The sequence below is a fragment of the Rhinoraja longicauda genome, chromosome 4, assembly GCF_053455715.1.
Source record: "Rhinoraja longicauda isolate Sanriku21f chromosome 4, sRhiLon1.1, whole genome shotgun sequence".
In the NCBI taxonomy this organism is placed as follows: domain Eukaryota; kingdom Metazoa; phylum Chordata; class Chondrichthyes; order Rajiformes; family Arhynchobatidae; genus Rhinoraja; species Rhinoraja longicauda.
In genome coordinates this window covers 57,334,350-57,350,629 of record NC_135956.1, presented here as the reverse complement: position 1 = coordinate 57,350,629, position 16,280 = coordinate 57,334,350, and the positions used below count along the sequence as shown (strand labels likewise).

At 41.8% G+C, this 16,280-nt stretch overlaps 2 protein-coding genes across 4 annotated transcripts in view; one reads left to right on the top strand and one right to left on the bottom strand.

Annotated features, from left to right (window-relative positions):
* LOC144592783 (sperm-associated antigen 1-like) overlaps positions 1-2,087 on the top strand; it is a 96,638-nt gene extending 94,551 nt beyond the window's left edge. For all 3 annotated transcript variants that reach the window (XM_078397793.1, XM_078397795.1, XM_078397796.1), the window contains one exon: positions 194-2,087. In XM_078397793.1, coding sequence (XP_078253919.1) covers positions 194-322 — 129 coding nt within the window. In that variant the 3' untranslated portion in view covers positions 323-2,087. The remainder of the gene's footprint in view (positions 1-193) is intronic.
* An 8,326-nt stretch (positions 2,088-10,413) lies between these two features.
* Positions 10,414-16,280, bottom strand: part of rnf19a (ring finger protein 19A, RBR E3 ubiquitin protein ligase) — a 55,379-nt gene continuing 49,512 nt past the window's right edge. The window contains exon 10 of the mRNA XM_078397792.1: positions 10,414-12,130. Coding sequence (XP_078253918.1) covers positions 11,470-12,130 — 661 coding nt within the window. The 3' untranslated portion in view covers positions 10,414-11,469. The remainder of the gene's footprint in view (positions 12,131-16,280) is intronic.

The following is a 16,280-nucleotide window of genomic DNA, read 5'->3' as shown; positions in this document are numbered from 1 at the left end:
TTTCTGGCTATTTCCATGACATGAAATATCATGCTAATGAAAAGAAGGTGAACTATACACAATGTTGAAATTATGCATATTGTCAAATGCACTTATAAAATTAGATTACAGAGAAGTTATTATAGCTTGTATTTAACCTGCTTGAAACTAATTTGCGATAATTTTAATCTAAATATATTTTATTTTTGTGCAGATTGCATCAGTGATTGTTGGTAAAGGGAGGGAACAGGAACAACAACTCTTTAGCAGTCTGTCACAGATGAAGAGCAAAGAGTTCACCTCTGAAGATGTGCAGAATCTAGCAAGAAAATATGATATATAATATTTCCAAGGAGTTAATTTAATATGGAACTCAGGTGGTTTGGACCTATGGAAATTGTGCGGCTTGCGATCTGCACACTTTCCCACTCACTTCCGCATTCTTGATTGTTAATTCAAACTAAAAATGTAACCTAAAAATCTTTTGTTAAAATACTTTGTCCCACCCTATTCATGGTATGTTTGATCCATCTAATAGAATTAATTGTTTGATAATCTGTCTTTGTTTACTAAAAGAGAAACTATCATTTTCAAAGTTGTGACCTCAATTCTCAAATAAACCAGCAAGACCTATCAATTCGTCAAGTTGAATATACACTTTTGTGTTCCCATCGATAACATAAGAACAATTGTTGTTTGCTATCAATCCTCTTCTTATGTTTGGTATTTTAGTTTCTGAATTTTACAAATTTCAGACTATCTTTATTTAAATAGACTGCCTTTGGTTATTAGAATAAAATGATTTTTGCTTGTGGATTGCCTGGTGAAGAATACTAATATATTCATGATTGAATATTAATTGGGTGTACTTTCTCAATCTATGATGAAACCTTCAACTTTAAATGCAGAATGAAGTAAATTTGTACTTATATGCAGCTATATTATAAGATGTTGCTCGTTAGTGATAAAAAATGTATGCACTGTGATGCAATCTCCTACTTAAAGTCAAAAGGCTGCAAAATTTTGCTTCAGCCTCTTATATTTATGCACTGAAATAATAAACTGTATTAATACTTATGTTCCATAGAATTTTTGGTTAAAATGATTTTGCAAGATGGTATTTCTAGTTGCACTCGACCTGCCTAGGCTTGCAACCAGAGTCTCAACCAGCAGCATCACCTATCCTCATTCTCCAGAGAATGCTGACAAACCTGTTGAATTAATCTGGGCAATTAATCTTGCCTTTTTGTTATGAACCAGCCTCTGTAGTTCCTTGTTACTTCTAATTAAGAGCCCTGCTTCCCCCAAAAGATCCCATGTGCAGGAAGGAACTGCAGATACTGGTTTACACTGAAAATAGACCAAAATGCTGGAGTAACTCAGCAGTTCAAGCAGCATCTCTGGAGAGAAGAAATGGGTGACGTTTCGTGTGTAGCATAATGCTGACCAGTGTAATTTCTTCGTTGACATGCCATCTGATTTGATCTTTCAGTTTCAGAAGTGGTGTCTTCCAACTACTATAATGTGTGGGAATCTGTTCAATCACCTTTGCTACTTAGAGCTACACAAACAAATCCACAATTAATGTGGAATACAAGAATATTTGGTTCGGATGTTTAGTCATTTCCCAGTGGTGCAACTTAATGAAGGCACAGTTGAGTCATTACAACTCAATTGTAATTTAGCTCTTAGGGCTAAGGGAATCAAGGGATATGGGGAAAAAAACAGAACGGGATACTGATTTTGGATGATCAGCCATGATCATATTGAATGGCGATGCTGGCTTGAAGGGCCGAATGACCTACTCCTGCACCTATTTTCTGTTTCTATGTAAGGGTAACACTGTAGTACAGGCAGCTGGCCTGCTGATATACTTGAAACAGCCCAAAAGTAGTGAGAAGATGTACTTTCCATCCAAAACAAGTACTTAGAAATGATTGGGAACAGATTAGATAAATAATAATACTGCTCTAGGTAACTTTAGATAAACTAAAGTAACATTGCTTTGTAGGAGCAAAGCAGGAAACAGCCTAAGTAGAAGGCAAAAGATAGACACAAAGTACTGGTGTAACTCAGTGGGTCAGGCAGTATCTCTAGAGAAAAGCAATGGGTGATGTTTTGGGTCAAGACCCTTCTTCAGACTGAAAGTAGAGGGGTGGGAACTGGAGGAAGAAAAGGCCAGAACAAAACAGGGCCAGCAACGGATGACCAAATAAGACTGAAGGTCCAGCCAGCCCTACTTTGTTCTGGCCATTTCTTACCTACAGTTCCCTCCTCTCTACTTTCAGGCTGAAAAAGGATCCCGACCCAAAACATTACCCATCCTTTTACTCCAGAGATGCTGCCTGACCTGCTGAGTTGCCCTTTGTGTCTATTGTTGGTATAAAACAGCATCTGCAGTTCCTTTCCACATTAAAATATAAGCCAGTATTGATGCTGTGATATTTTGTATTGTTTATTTGTCCACTTCATAATAAATTGCAAGATATTATTTTGTTATCCCAGTAATGTTTGGAAAACCACACTGAAGATGGAAAAAAAAACCTTTGAGAGTTCCCTTTCAAATATAGAATTGGATATTGCTCCCCCTCCCCCTAGTCACATCAGGGACAGAGTCCCCCTTGACCTCACCTTTCAATCCACCGCCGTGGCTTACAGCACATAATCATCCGACATTTTCGCCACCTCCAATGGGATCCCACTACTAGCCACATCTTCCCATTTCCACCTCTTTCCGCTTTCCGTTGAGACCGTTCCCTCCGCAACTCCCTGGAACCTCATCCCTTCCACCCAAACCGTTCCCTCCCTAGGCACTTTCCCCTGCAATTGCAGGAGATGCAACACCTGTCCCTATACCTCCTCCATTGATTCCGTCCAACATTGATTCCGTCCAAGGACGCCAACAGTCCTTTCAGGTGAGGCAGAGGTTTACTTGCACCTCTTCCAAACTCATCTACTGTATCCACTGTTCTAGGTGTGGTCTCCTATATATCAGCGAGACCAAGCACAGACTGGGCGATCGTTTTGCTGAACACCTTCGCTCAGTCAAGTCAAGTTTATTTGTCACATACACGATGTGCAGTGAAATGAAAGTGGCAATGCCTGCGGATTGTGCACAAAAAAAAATTAGTGCGCCTGGGCCTACACGATCTCCCCGTTGCTAAACACGAGTGAGACCAAACGCAAATTGGAGGAACAGCACCTCATATTTCGCTTGGGCAGCTTACAATACAGCAGTATGAATACTGATTTCTCCAACTTCAAGTAACCCTTGCTTTCACTCTCTCCGACCCTCCCCACCCTAATTCTACATTTCACTGTCCTCCTGATTGATATTACTGTTTATATGCCTCATTATCACCTTCCCCTCATCCAACAATGAACCATTTTACATTTTCTTGATCAGTATCTGCTTTGATCTATTCTTTGGACCCTTCCATATCTCGTCTCCCTCTCCCCAGGCTCAGTCTGAAGAAGGGTCTCGACCCGAAACATCACCCATTCCTTCTCAATAGACAATAGACAATAGGTGCAGGAGTAGGCCATTCAGCCCTTCGAGCCAGCACCGCCATTCAATGCGATCATGGCTGATCACTCTCAATCAGTACCCCGTTCCTGCCTTCTCCCCATACCCCCTCACTCCGCTATCCTTAAGAGCTCTATCCAGCTCTCTCTTGAAAGCATCCAACGAACTGGCCTCCACTGCCTTCTGAGGCAGAGAATTCCACACCTTCACCACCCTCTGACTGAAAAAGTTCTTCCTCATCTCGGTTCTAAATGGCCTACCCCTTATTCTTAAACTGTGGCCCCTTGTTCTGGACTCCCCCAACATTGGGAACATGTTATCTGCCTCTAATGTGTCCAATCCCCTAATTATATTATATGTTTCAATAAGATCCCCCCTCATCCTTCTAAATTCCAGTGTATACAAGCCCAATCGCTCCAGCCTTTCAACATACGACAGTCCCGCCATTCCGGGAATTAACCTAGTGAACCTACGCTGCACGCCCTCCATAGCAAGAATATCTTTCCTCAAATTTGGAGACCAAAACTGCACACAGTACTCCAGGTGCGGTCTCACCAGGGCCCGGTACAACTGTAGAAGGACCTCTTTACTCCTATACTCAACTCCTCTTGTTACGAAGGCCAACATTCCATTGGCTTTCTTCACTGCCTGCTGTACCTGCATGCTTCCTTTCATTGACCGATGCACTAGGACACCCAGATCTCGTTGAACTCCCCCTCCTCCAGAGATGCTGCCTGTCCTGCTGAGTTACTCCAGCATTTTGTGCCTATCATAGAAGAATTGGATTTAAAACATCTATTTTCAAAGGTTAAATGTGAAACTTGGAATTTGAGCAAATATTGATAATCGTGGGTAAGCTCGTTTTTAGGGTTTGGTATTTAAAAATAGCACTCCAGCACCAATAAATTGCAAAACTCATCAATCTTTTGTTTATGCTTAGGTTACAGATATACCGAATTCCCACTGACCAACAACCACTCGTACACCAGTTCTATGTTAACCCAATTTTGCATCCACTAGGGGCAATTTACAAAAAACAATTAACCTGCAAACCTGCACATCTTTGGAATGTTGAAGGAAACCAGAGCAGCCGGAGAGAAAACATAGTCACAGGGAGAATGTACAAACTTTGTACAAACAGCACCCATGGTCAGGATCGATCCAAGGTTTCTGGTACTGTAAAGCAGCAACTCTACCGCTGAGCAACTGTGCCACTAAGCCACCCTTAAAGGCTTTTTGTATTCAAGATAGTCACACGAGCAACATAGATACCTTTGTTCATCTGTTATTCAGTTTTAGAAATGGCCATGACCCAATATATTGAGCAAAACAGTAAAACCATCTTAGCTATCCAATAATATAATTCTTTCTAGCCTCATCACCTAATTATCAAACTTTTCTCAGTAACCTCTGCTTCATATTCTTCATTAACATTGACCAGAAACTGTCTGTTGGATTCCCATACACTTGCTCAACTCAGTCACACCTACCCAAATCCTGGCTTCCACATAACATGATGATTGTGATGGCTTCTGAAACAATGTCCAGGTTAATTTTCACCCTCCCTGGTAACATCTTTATCTTAGCCATCAGCTCAACATCAATATTTCCCAAGTCAATATTTTTCAAGGTGCTGCTTTTCTGAAAATGCTATTCTGTGGGATCTTTCTAATCTTCATCATCTTTCTAATGTTGCAGGTACAACATAATTACTCTGCCATCTATCACATTTTGATGCTATGCATTCAAATATTTTAGGTTTATGTCCACTTTGTTTAAGATGATTTAAAGATAAATTATGCTACTGCTACAATTTACCTTTCATTCTTTCATAATCTTTAAAGAAAACAGTCCTACTTACACCGTACCAGATGGAATATAAATATTGGCTGAAGTAGCACCTCATTTCCCCCTCCGCATTTTAGTTCCATACTCACTGAATTTAGTGTTTGCACTCTGTGGAAGCTCCATTCAAGATATAGAGCAAGGAAACAAGCACTTTGGCCCAACTTGCCTATGCTGATTGAGATGCCTACGCTAGCCCCACCTACGTGCATTAGGCCCAGATCCCTCTAAACCTTTCCTTGCCATGTATCTGTCCAAATGTCTTATGTGTTATTATAGTACCTGCCTCAACTATTTCCTCTGACAGCTCGTTTCATATACCCACCACAGTGTGTGAAAAAAATGCCCCCTTTGGGTTCCTATTAAATCTTTCTCCCCTCACCGTAAACCTATGTTTCGAGTTCTTGATTCCCAATTCCCCTACTCTGGGTAAAAGACAGTGCATTCACCCTATCTATTCCCCTCATGATTGTATTCACCTATAAGCTCACCCCTCAGCCTCCTGCGCTCCAAGGAATAATGTCCTAGCTTGCCCAATCTCTCCCCATATCTTAGGCCCTCAAGCCCTGGCAATATCCTCGTATATCTTCTCTGCACTCTGTGCAGCTTAACATCCTTCCTACAGCAGGGCAACCCAAAACTGAATAATACTCTTAAGTGCAGCCTCGTAAATGTCTTGTACAACTGCAACAGAACATCCCACTATACACAATACTTAGACTGATGAAGGACTATTAACCAAAAGCCCCTTGACCACCTTATGTACCTATGACGTCATTTTTAGGGAACTATGTACATGCACTTCTCAATCCCTCTGTTCAACAACACGCTGCAGGACCCTGCCACTCACTGTGAAGGTCCTGCCCTGGTTTTACTTCCCAAATTGCAACACCTTGCACCTGTTAGCATTAGACACCATCAACCATACCTCCATCCACTTGCCCAGCTGATCAAGATCCTGCTGTAATTAATTATTATAACCATCTTCACTGTCTATACCACCCACTTTAGTGTCATCTGCAAATTTACTAATCATGCCTTGTATATTCTCATCCAAATGATAAAAATAAACTACAATCAGCAATGGGCCCAGCACCTATCCCTGAGGCACCTCACTAGTCTCAGACCTCCAGTCCAAAAAAACAACCTACCAACATAATTCTCTGCTTACTTCCACAAAGCTAATTCCGTATCCAGTTGACTACCCCTCCAGAGAAGTCTACCATGAGGAACAATTAAATGCCTTGCTGAATTACATAAAGACAATGTCTATAGCTTTGCCCTCAATTTTTTTGGTTACTTCTTCAAAAAAATACAGATTCGTAAGGCACCATCTCCCATAACCATACTATCTCTAATCAGCGCCTGTCTATCCAATGCACATACATCGTATCTCTCAGAATTCCCTCCAGTACCTTGTCTATCACAGATGATAGGATCACCTGTTTATAGACCCTCAGCATTTCTTTGTAGCCAATAGACAATAGGTGCAGTAGGCCATTCGGCCCTTCATAGAAACATAGAAAATAGGTGCAGGAGTAGGCCATTTGGCGCTTTGAGCCTGCACCGCCATTCAATATGATCATGGCTGATCATCCAACTCAGTATCCCGTACCTGCCTTCTCTCCATACCCCCTGATCCCTTTAGCCACAAGAGCCACATCTAACTCCCTCTTAAATATAGCCAATGAACTGGCCTCAAACTACCTTCTGTGGCAGAGAATTCCAGACTCACCACTCTGTGTGAAAACAAACTTTCTCATCTCGGTCCTAAAAGACTTCCCCCTTATCCTTAAACTGTGACCCCTTGTCCCCAACATCGGGAACAATCTTCCTGCATCTCGCCTGTCCAACCCCTTAAGAATTTTGTAAGTTTCTATAAGATCCCCCCTCAATCTTCTAAATTCCAGCGAGTACAAGCCGAGTCTATCCAGTCTTTCTTCATATGAAAGTCCTGCCATCCCAGGAATCAATCTGGTGAACCTTCTCTGTACTCCCTCTATGGCAAGAATGTCTTTCCTCAGATTAGGAGACCAAAACTGTACGCAATACTCCAGGTGTGGTCTCACCAATGCCCGTACAACTGCAGCAGAACCTCCCTGCTCCTATTCTCAAATCCCCTCGCTATGAATGCCAACATACCATTCGCTTTCTTCACTGCCTGCTGCACCTGCATGCCTACTTTCAATGACTGGTGCACGACACCCAGGTCTCGTTGCATCTCCCCTTCTCCTAATCGGCCACCATTCAGATAATAGTCTGCTGTCCTGTTCTTGCCACCAAAGTGGATAACCTCACATTTATCCACATTATACTGCATCTGCCATGCATTTGCCCACTCACCTAACCTATCCAAGTCACGTTGCAGCCTCCTAGCATCCTCCTCACAGCTAACACTGCCCCCCAGCTTCATGTCATCCGCAAACTTGGAGATGTTGCATTCAATTCCCTCGTCCAAATCATTAATATATATTGTAAATAGCTGGGGTCCCAGCACTGAGCCTTGCGGTACCCCACTAGTCACTGCCTGCCATTCTGAAAAGGACCCGTTTATTCGAGCCAGCACCGCCATTCACCGTGATCATGGCTGAACATGCACAATCAGTACCCCGTTCCTGTCTTCTCCCCATATCCCTTGACTCCGCTATCATTAGAGCTCTATCTAACTCTCTCTTGAAAGCATCCGGAGAATTGGCCTCCACTGTCTTCTGAGGCAGAGAATTCCACAGCTTCACTACTCTCCGAGTGATTTTTTTTTTACCTCATCTCCGTTTTAAATGGCCTACCCCTTATTCTTAAACTGTGGCCCCTGGTTTGGGACTCCAACATCGGGAACATGTTTCCTGCCTCTAGCGTGTCCAATCCCTTAATAATCTTATATGTTTCAATAAGATCCCCTCTCACCCTTCTAAATTCCAGAGTATACAAGCCCAGTCGCTCCAGTCTTTCAACGTACGACAGTCCCGCCATTCCGGGAATTAACCGTGAACCTACGCTACACTCCCTCAATACACTGCACTCCCTCAATAGCAAGGATGCCCTTCTGAAATAAAACACAACATTAGCTATCCAGCAGTCTTCCAGCATCTCACCTGTGTCTAGTGATTCGTATATCTCAGCTAAGGCTCCTGCTACTTCTCTAGCCTCCCACAAAGTCCTCGGATATATCTGATCAAGCCCAGATTTATCTACCTTCATATGCCCAAGGACATCCAGCACCTCAACCATAATCCGGACTGTCCTCGCGACATCCCCTTTAACGGTCCGATACTGTCCCAGCCTTCAAATCTTTCTCCACATTAAAAGTAGAAAAATATTAATTGAGGACTTTGCCCATCTCAAAGAGTCAGAGTGATACAGCGTGGAAACAGGCCCTTCGGCACATGTCCCAGCTATACTACATCTCTCCCCACAGTGATGGCCACTTTGATTTCTAAGAGGCCCTATTATCTCTCGAGTTACCCCCTTTCCCTTAATGTACTTACAAAATCTCTAAATGTTCCTATCTATTATCTGCCAGAGCAATCTCCTTTCCCCCTTTTTGCCCTCCTGATTTCCTTCAGTATGCTCCTGTTTGCGAAACATTTCCAAGGATCCCAGCTGCCTGCACCTGTCCCATGCCTTCTTTCTCCTGATCAGAGCCTTCATTTATTTCATCATCCCAAACATCCTTTCTTCCACCTGCTTTGCTTTTCACTCTAACAGGAACATGCATGCCCTGAACTTGTCATTACACTTTTAAAAGCATCCCACTTTCCAGACATTCCTTTGCCCACAAATAACCTAGTCCAATAAACTTTAGCAAGTTCTAATATAATACATTCAAAGTTGGCCTTGCCCCAATTCTGAATTTTAACTTGTGGGCTTGCCCTGCCTTTATCCATAACTATTTTAAAACCACTAGAGTAGTGGTCATTGGTCCCAAAAGGCTCACCCACATGCCTTTCAGTTACTTGCGGTAGGTAGAGTTGCTGCCTTACAGCGCAGAAGACCCAGATTCGATCCTAACTACAAGTGCTTGCCTGTACGTAGTTTGTACGTTCTCCCCGTGACCTGCGTGGATTTTCTCCAGTATCTCTGGCTTCCTCCCATACTCCAAAGATGTACAGGTTTTTAGGTTAATTGGCTTGGTATAATTGTAAATTGTCCCTAGTGTGTGTGAGATAGTGTAAGTGCGTGGGGATTGCTGGTTGGTGCAATTGGCCTGTTTCATGCTGTTTCTCCAAACTAAACTTGCCCTTCCTAATTTCCTAAGAGTAGATCAAGCTTTGCCCTCTCCCTTGTAGGGCCCTCTACAAATTGCCAGATACTTTCTTGAACACATTTGACAAACCCTTTTATGCCCTTTGCACTATGACAGTCCTCGTCTATATTGGGAAAGTTAAAATCCTTTATGATAACCCTATTTGTCTTGCAGCTGAGCTGTACTCAACAAAATTACTCATGCAAAACTGACTCAGTTTTCCAACCCCACCCAAAGTCCAAGTACATTTCTCAGCAGAGATTACAAATTAACACCTATTCAAGTAACCACTTCCAGTTGAAGACTTAACCATCTGATAGCTTGTTAACTGTTGGCTGGCACCCAAGGACTGGCTGATTAAAATTCAGATCTCCAAATTCAAACTAATTTTAGAAAGATCAATAGTTAATTTCTTGTCTTTTGCAACCTGTTGAAGCTGCACTGGTGAGACTATGCAATCAGTCTACAATAATTTGCTTTTCAATTTAGACCAAGTAATTTGACCGGAAAAGTCAGTTCTTATCCCAATCAGATGACTGGAGTTATATTCCCACCAGGGATCCCAAAATAACCCATGCAGTAACACTGACAGACCTTCCCCTCTCTCATCCAGTCACCACCATCAAAAATAAATTTCCTTTGTTCAGACAGCCCTGGCATCTTCCCAGTCTGCATGCCTGAAGTCTTTTACTGAGCCAGGGATAGTACTTAGTTATAATATTCTTTTTTAAAAAATTGCATTTAATATTTCAAACGTTTGCAGACTATAATAATACTCAAAGTGATGAATTTTATTATATTTATTTTTAGATACGTTTCTTACAGTCACCCTGTTAGGCAAACCAGCTTGCAAATATATAAATACCAAACCAAGCATAGGCAACATATTGTAACTGGCACTAGTGTCCTAAAGCTTAAAGAAAATTAAAAAGATTGCAACTTGTTTCTTTTTTTTATTCTTCCGTTCATAAGGATACAATTTCAAGCATTATCAACATGGCAACATAAACCAAATACACACTGCATAATGCGCAAAACATACTGTAATGACTCAATTTTGCATTTAAGTGAAGTTCAACAGTGCACCTTTTAGGCCGAGGATAGCCTTTGTGAGTGTTATTAGTGTCTCAGTCCATAAGGGGGGAAAAGGCCATAGTCTTTACCTCTCTTTAATGCTTCAAAGCAATGTGCAAATTCTGCACTGTGCTTTCAATCTGTAACAAACTGCACTAGCAGCAATCATCTGCTATGAATACTTTTTCAAAACAAATGGTATGCAAAACATTTTCTAAAGCCTGAGTACTGTCTTTGGTAGGCTAATATAGGGTTATATCTTAAGGTAATTCATTCATTATACACAATTTTCATCCATTTTGTTAGTATTCTTGCGTGGTATAATGTAGTCAAAGTATTTTTTGAGAAGTATAAATATATCCTCAAATAAAGCAGGTATTAAACAGTCTTTTTCAAAGGCACCAGGAAACAGTGAAGGAGAATGGGTCGATCTTCAATTACAGAATAACCACAGTCAAGAATGCAGTTTTTTAAAATATAACTGTCAACTGATTTCAGCTTGCATTTTGGGATTTCTCCATGACAGAAAAATAGACCATCACTTATTGCCCAATAAATGCATTTCAAAACATTCTGCTGCCTGTTCTCCCAGCCTTTAAAAATTAAACTGGACAACTGGGAAGCAGATCTAATATTTAACCCTGACACCTATACTTTGACCTTCAAACTCCATGATCTTGCTGGTTAATAAGCACCAGTTTCAGTCCTCGTTATTATTTTTCTTTTATTTGACATCAGTATATAATAACTGTTAGCAGAACTGATTAATGACATTTATGATACAAATTGCAGCACTAAAAGGTTAAATTTCCGTATGAATTGCATTGTTCTGTTGCTGCTGATTATTATTGGTTGCATTTTCTGTTTCCTCATTGGCGTTATTTGGCACTGAAGTTACAGCACCATTCTCCTCCGCGATGAAGCTCAGCTGCAAAACTTCTGTACTTGGTCCAGTTGCAACGGATGCAAGATGACTACTTTGTGATGGACATGTCTCCAGACGATCATTTTCCACCTCTGGTAGGGGACTGACTACTGAAAACCGACTGTGATAGTCACTCGAACCATGGCTACAAGATGTTTTCATGCTCTCCATATCGGAACCACTAAATTCTGAGAAATGGCTGGAGTGAGAGTCTGCTACAGATGGAATACTGTCACTAAGAGACGGAGAATCAAATTCACTTGAATTAGTGCTTCTCTGTTCTAATAACTGTGCATCCATTTCTTCCCGAGTTTCATTTATCTTCATACTGCCTTTTTTCTGCAATTTTCCTTTGCACTTTGTAGTCGCTGTTTCTTTGGGCCATTTGGAAGCATTGCTTCGATTATCTGGAGGAGGGGCCGAGGTTAAAGCGGCTACATTACGACTGCTGTCATCCACACTACTGCTTCCACTATTGTGCCGAAACTTTGCAGGCTTTGATTCAATATCAACTTGCACCTCCAGACTGTTTCCTTCCCTAATAGGAGATAAATAACATTTTAAGTTCACTTCGCAATATTCAATTTGCAATACATTGAAAACTCTAAACTTAATTGTAGTTCAACCATTTCTGATATTAAATAGGCAACAATCAAACGGCAGGCATGAATCCATATGAAGGTTCTGCCCATCTTCCCATCTCCACCCCTTTCTGCTTTCCGCAGAGACCGTTCCCTCTGAAATTCCCTGGTCCACTCGTCTCTTCCCACCCAAACCATCCCTGCCCCAGGTACTTTCCCCTGTAACCACAGAAGATGCAACACCTGTCCCTTTACCTCCCTCCTTGACTCCATCCATGGACCCAAAGTCTTTCCAGGTGAGGCAGAGGTTCACCTGCATATCCTCCAACCTCATCTACTGCATCCATTGTTCCAGATGTCAACTTCTCTACATCGGCGAGACCAAGCGCAGGCTCGGCGATCGTTTCGCTGAACACCTCCGCTCAGTCCATCTTAACATACCTGATCTCCCGGTGGCTCAGCACTTCAACTCTCCCTCCCATTCCCAATCTGACCTTTCTGTCCTGGGCCTCCTACATTGTCAGAGTGGGGCCCAGTGCAAATTGGAGAAACAGCACCTCATATTTCGCTTAGGTAGTTTACACCCCAGCAGTATGAACATTGACTTCTCTAACTTCAGATAGTCCCTGCTTTCCCTCTCTATCCCCTCACCCTTCCCAGTTCTCCCACTAGTCTTCCTGTCTCCAACTCCATCCTATCTTTGTCCCGCCCCCTCCCGACATCAATCTGAAGAAGGGTCTCGACCCGAAATGTTACCCATTCCTTCTCTCCCGAGATGCTGCCTGACCTGCTGAGTTACTCCAGCATTTTGTGTCTACCTTTGATTTTAACCAGCATCTGCAGTTTCTTTCCTACACGAAGGTTCAAATAAATGTTGATCTTACAATTAGTAACAGTTTGAACAGCAACTACTGTACTGAATTTTATTGTCACTGATGCAGGATTTTGGATTTCTTTGTTACTTTGTGTTAGGGGATCATGAGAACTTCAGGGGTACAAAGATGCAGCCAACTTAAAGGACAATTTGGCATGGCCACCTATTGCTGATCTTGCCAATAACAATCCTTATTCCTATAATAAAAAAGCTGGCAGCAGGGCAGTAGATGTATGTTATCTTGTGAACAAATGCAATCATTGAAATACATAATTTACATGCAGTTTGAGAAATGTTTATTACAATTACCCATTTACCCAATTACCCATGTATCTTGCAAAGCACAATCCACACTCAAGCATAATAATGAATCCTCTTTGTAACAGATCTTTTAAACCAATGAAGATATTAGGACACTCACAAATGATCCAGGAACTTCGTTAAATTTGGTGCTTTCAATGGAGGAAATCTTTATTCTGTGAATCTTTAATCCAAATAGAATTATTCCCTCCTAACAGGTACTTACAAGGAAGATTTCACTATTATAACATTAAAAAAATGTCTATACTTGACATAATTAGAGGGCCAAATGAACAGGTGCACTTTCCATCCCAGTTACTGTACATCAAATAGAAGTACACTGGATTATTTCTCACAAGCCTTGTTCAGAGTGGTGGGATGCATTCTACTAGCTCAAAATCCAATTACCACCAGGGAGTACATTGGTGCTGCTGGTCATGCAGTGGACTGGTTCTGTATTTACAAAAATATCACAGTCATAGTGTGTGGAAACAGGCCCCTCGGCCCAACTTGCCCACACCAACCAACATGTCCCATCTACACTAGTCCCACCTGCCTGCATTTAACCCATATCCCTCTGAGTCTGTTCTATCATGTACCTGTCTAATTGCTTCTTAGACATTGCACAACTCCCTCCTCCGGCACCTCGTTCCATACATCCACACCCTCTGTGTGAAAAAGTTAAACCTCAGATTCGAGTAAAATCTTTCCCCCTTCATCTTAAACCTATGGTTCTCGATTCCCCTTCTCGAGAGACTCTGAAGTCTTCACGAGACTCTGTGATTTTACCCAATCTATTCTGAAAGAAGGAACTGAAAGCAATTTGCATTAGATGAGAAATAGTATTGGGTAGACTGATGGGACTGAAGGTTGATAAATCCCCAGGGCCTGATGGTCTGCATCCCAGGGTACTCAGGGAGGTGGCTCTAGAAATAGTGGATGCATTGGTGATCATTTTCCAATGCTCAATAGATTCAGGATCAGTTCCTGTGGATTGGAGGATAGCTAATGTTATTCCACTTTTCAAGAAAGGAGCGAGAGAGAGAAAACGGGGAATTGCAGACCAGTTAGCCTGACATCGGTGGTGGGGAAGATGCTGGAGTCAATTATTAAAGAGGTAATAATGGTGCATTTGGATAGTAGTAAAAGGATAAGTCTAAGTCAGCAGGGATTTATGAAAGGGAAATCATGCTTGACTAATCTTCTGGAATTTTTTGAGGATGTGACAAGTAAAATGGATGAAGGGGAGCCAGTGGATGTAGTGTATTTAGACTTTCAGAAAGCCTTTGATAAGGTCCCACACGGGAGATTGGTGAGCAAAATTAGAGCACATAGTTTTTGGGGTAGGGTGTTGACATGGATAGAGAATTGGTTGGCAGACAGGAAGCAGAGTAGGAGTAAACGGGTCCTTTTCAGAATGGCAGGCAGTGGCGAGTGGAGTGCCGCAAGGCTCGGTGTTGGGGCCGCAACTATTTACCATATATATTAATGATTTGGATGAAGGAATTAGAAGTAACACTAGCAAGTTTGCCGATGACACAAAGCTGGGTGGCAATGTGAACTGCGAAGAGAATGTTAGGAGGTTGCAGGGTGACCTGGATAGGTTGAGTGAGTGGGCAGATAGATGCATGGCAGATGCAGTATAATGTAGATAAATGTGAGGTTATCCGCTTTGGCAGCAAAAACAAGGAGGCAGATTATTATCTCAACGGTGTCAGGTTAGGTAAGGAGGAAGTGCAGCGAGTCCTGGGTGTCCTTGTACACCAGTCACTGAAAGTTGGCATGCAGGAACAGCAGGCAGTGAAGAAAGCTAATGGCATGTTGGTCTTCATAACGAGAGGATTTCAGTATAGGAGTAAAGAGGTTCTTCTGCAGTTGTATCAATACTCCACATCTGGAGTATTGTGTACAGTTTTGGTCTCCTAATTTGAGGAAGGACATCCTTGGAATTGAGGCATTGCAGCGTAGGTTCACGAGATTGATCCCTGGGACGGCGGGACTGTCATATGAGGAAAGATTGAAAAGACTAGGCTTGTATTCACTGGAGTTTAGAAGGATGAGAGGGGATCTTATAGAGATATATAAAATTATAAAAGGACTGAACAAGCTAGATGCAGGAAAAATGTTCCCAATGTTGGGGGAGTCCAGAACCAGGGGCCACAGTCTTAGAATAAAGGGGAGGACATTTAAAACTGAGATGAGAAGGAACTTTTTCACCCAGAGAGTTGTGAATTTGTGGAATTCTCTGCCACAGAGGGCAGTGGAGGCCAAATCACTGGATAAATTTAAGAGAGAGTGAGATAGAGCTCTGGGGGCTAGTGGAATCAATAGATATGGGGAGTTGGGCACAGGTTACTGACTGTGGATGATCAGCCATGATCACGATGAATGGCGGTGCTGGCTCGAAGAGCCAAATGGCCTCCTCCTGCACCTATTTTCTATGTTTCTATATTTCTATTCCTCTCATGATTTTATATACCTCTGGGAGATTATAAAGACATATTTCCCCACTCTGAAAAATTATCAGAAAAAAGAGTAAAGTGGTCCAACTATTAAATTGAAACCAACATTAGTAATGGGAGGAAAGTAGGTCCAAGGAAAGAATTTGTCTAGAACCATGTTCATGTGTCAATTCCACTTGCCCAAAGATGCAAACCGGTCTTTGATTTTCGCAGATAATGGACTATTTTTAGAAGCCTTACTTTTTGTATTTCCTCTACCATTAGTAAAGCAACGGAGTGCAAAAGTTCAGCAATTTAAGGATTAAACTCATGTGTATTTATTAAATGTCAGTATGTACAAGGCCACAGCTGGCAGTATCATGTGGAACTATGATGCAATTTGCATTGATTTTACAGACAGAAGACAGAAATGTAACCTCTGATCAAATTTCACAAACAATTCTTGGTACAATATCAGAACTTTTGTAAGTA